The sequence below is a fragment of the Poecilia latipinna genome, unplaced genomic scaffold (assembly GCF_001443285.1).
Source record: "Poecilia latipinna isolate Pla-1442-1.1 unplaced genomic scaffold, P_latipinna-1.0 Scaffold5845, whole genome shotgun sequence".
Lineage (NCBI taxonomy): Eukaryota > Metazoa > Chordata > Actinopteri > Cyprinodontiformes > Poeciliidae > Poecilia > Poecilia latipinna.
The window spans coordinates 6758-8332 of record NW_015118461.1 but is presented as its reverse complement, the minus strand read 5'-3'; the positions used below and the strand labels follow the sequence as shown (position 1 = coordinate 8332).

The following is a 1575-nucleotide window of genomic DNA, read 5'->3' as shown; positions in this document are numbered from 1 at the left end:
CGAGTGCAACTTACCACTGGAAAGTGTCCGGCCTTGCGGAGCTCGGGTAATTGTTCTGCTGTTCGTGGCTGTACTTTAATAATCAGACCAAGTTTAATTTACGCAGATGAAGTTGGTTTCTGATTCCAGCTTCCGATTCGGGAAATGCCTAAAAGGCGATTCCAACTAAATTTTCACTACCTTCCGCATCTTTAATGAACTCTAGCTTAAAAACTACAACACCTAGACACTTTAAACCTGGACTGGATTATTCTGCTCTGGTAGCAGAATATTTAGAACCATGTTTTTGATTTGTGAAGCTTTTACAATATTTGTGAATATTGTAAAGCATCAGCACCCTTGGTCCTTTCTCCACACATAACGACAATCATGAACTCTGGCCAGCACTCTTAGTATGAATTTGATGACACCACTCTGAATCAGTTCTCTTCAGTCGGCGTGTTAGACGCAAAGATCATAATAAGTCATATTATTCAAAATAAATACCTTCTCTGTCTAGCCAGTGCTTTCTCTGGCGGTAGAGGAGCAGCTTGTTGTGGACATAAGGTAACAGAAACTTGACACACCAGCTCTCAACACCAAGCTTGTTCTCCACCAGCACAATGGGACTGCGGTTGTAGCGGGCCTCTGGACACTGGATTAGGCCGATCTCGTCTCTAAAAAACACGGAGACAAGAACAATTAGGGGGACTGGGGAAGAGCTTGCATAGTTTGACAGCGGCAACAACAAATTGCTTTACTGCTGCTATGGCGTGCATTACCATGTGTTAAAGTGTGCATTCACTGGTTGTAAAGAAATATTTTTTTTGTGCAAATGAATTAAATTGAATCACTGAGAATGGATCAAACTGTCATATGATGTGGTGTTTTTGGAATGACATTGTACAGGCATGATCGAGTTTGCGGCGAATCCGCCGGTACTCTATCTACAAAGAGAATAAGACTCAATTAGCGATGTAATCAGTCTTTCCATCTCTATATCTATACGTTGTTTGTATAAACAGTAATGTTTCAAAAACCAATGCTACTGTATGAAGAAAAAATATCCAAACAGGCTTACAAAACACAAAAGTTTCTATACATTCGTTACTCCGAGCCGCAGGTAAAACATCTGATTCCGGATGTTGTTTAAATCAGGATTCAATAGGTCCCAAACACAGCCTTCCATCGTGTTTAAACTCAACAACTTACATGTTGGGGTGTCTTTTGAATGCGATACTGATGTCTTTGACAACTCTTTGGACCAAGACGTCAACCTCCTCCTTTGACTCCGCCATTTTTTCGTCGCCGGGCAGCTGGATCTACTTCCGGATTAACAGAAAAAATACTACGGAAACATAGGAGGGGCAAGTTTATGTACTTAAGATGTGCGTCTTTGTTTAGCGAAGACAAGAACCAGGCTAGATGAATTAAAAAAAAATCTATGCCTGGGCAAAAGTAGTGCTTTACCAATAATATTACTATATTAATTGAAAGAATCATTTAGTCATCTTTTTAATAAATAAACAACATAAAATGTCAAAATAGACAACACAAGGTTTAAGTTAGCATTTCATTTCAATTTCCCAAATGTTT

General features: G+C 39.4%; 1 protein-coding gene across 1 annotated transcript; it reads right to left on the bottom strand.

Moving 5' to 3' along the window:
• Positions 1–11: 11 nt before the first annotated feature.
• Positions 12–1335, bottom strand: LOC106943757 (protein prenyltransferase alpha subunit repeat-containing protein 1-like). The gene is made up of 2 exons (XM_015027059.1): positions 1192–1335; positions 12–656 (listed from the first exon to the last, which is right to left on the bottom strand). The coding sequence occupies exons 1-2, from the start codon at positions 1275–1277 to the stop codon at positions 470–472; spliced, it is 273 nt and encodes a 90-aa protein (XP_014882545.1). The 5' UTR covers positions 1278–1335; the 3' UTR covers positions 12–469.
• Positions 1336–1575: the final 240 nt, after the last annotated feature.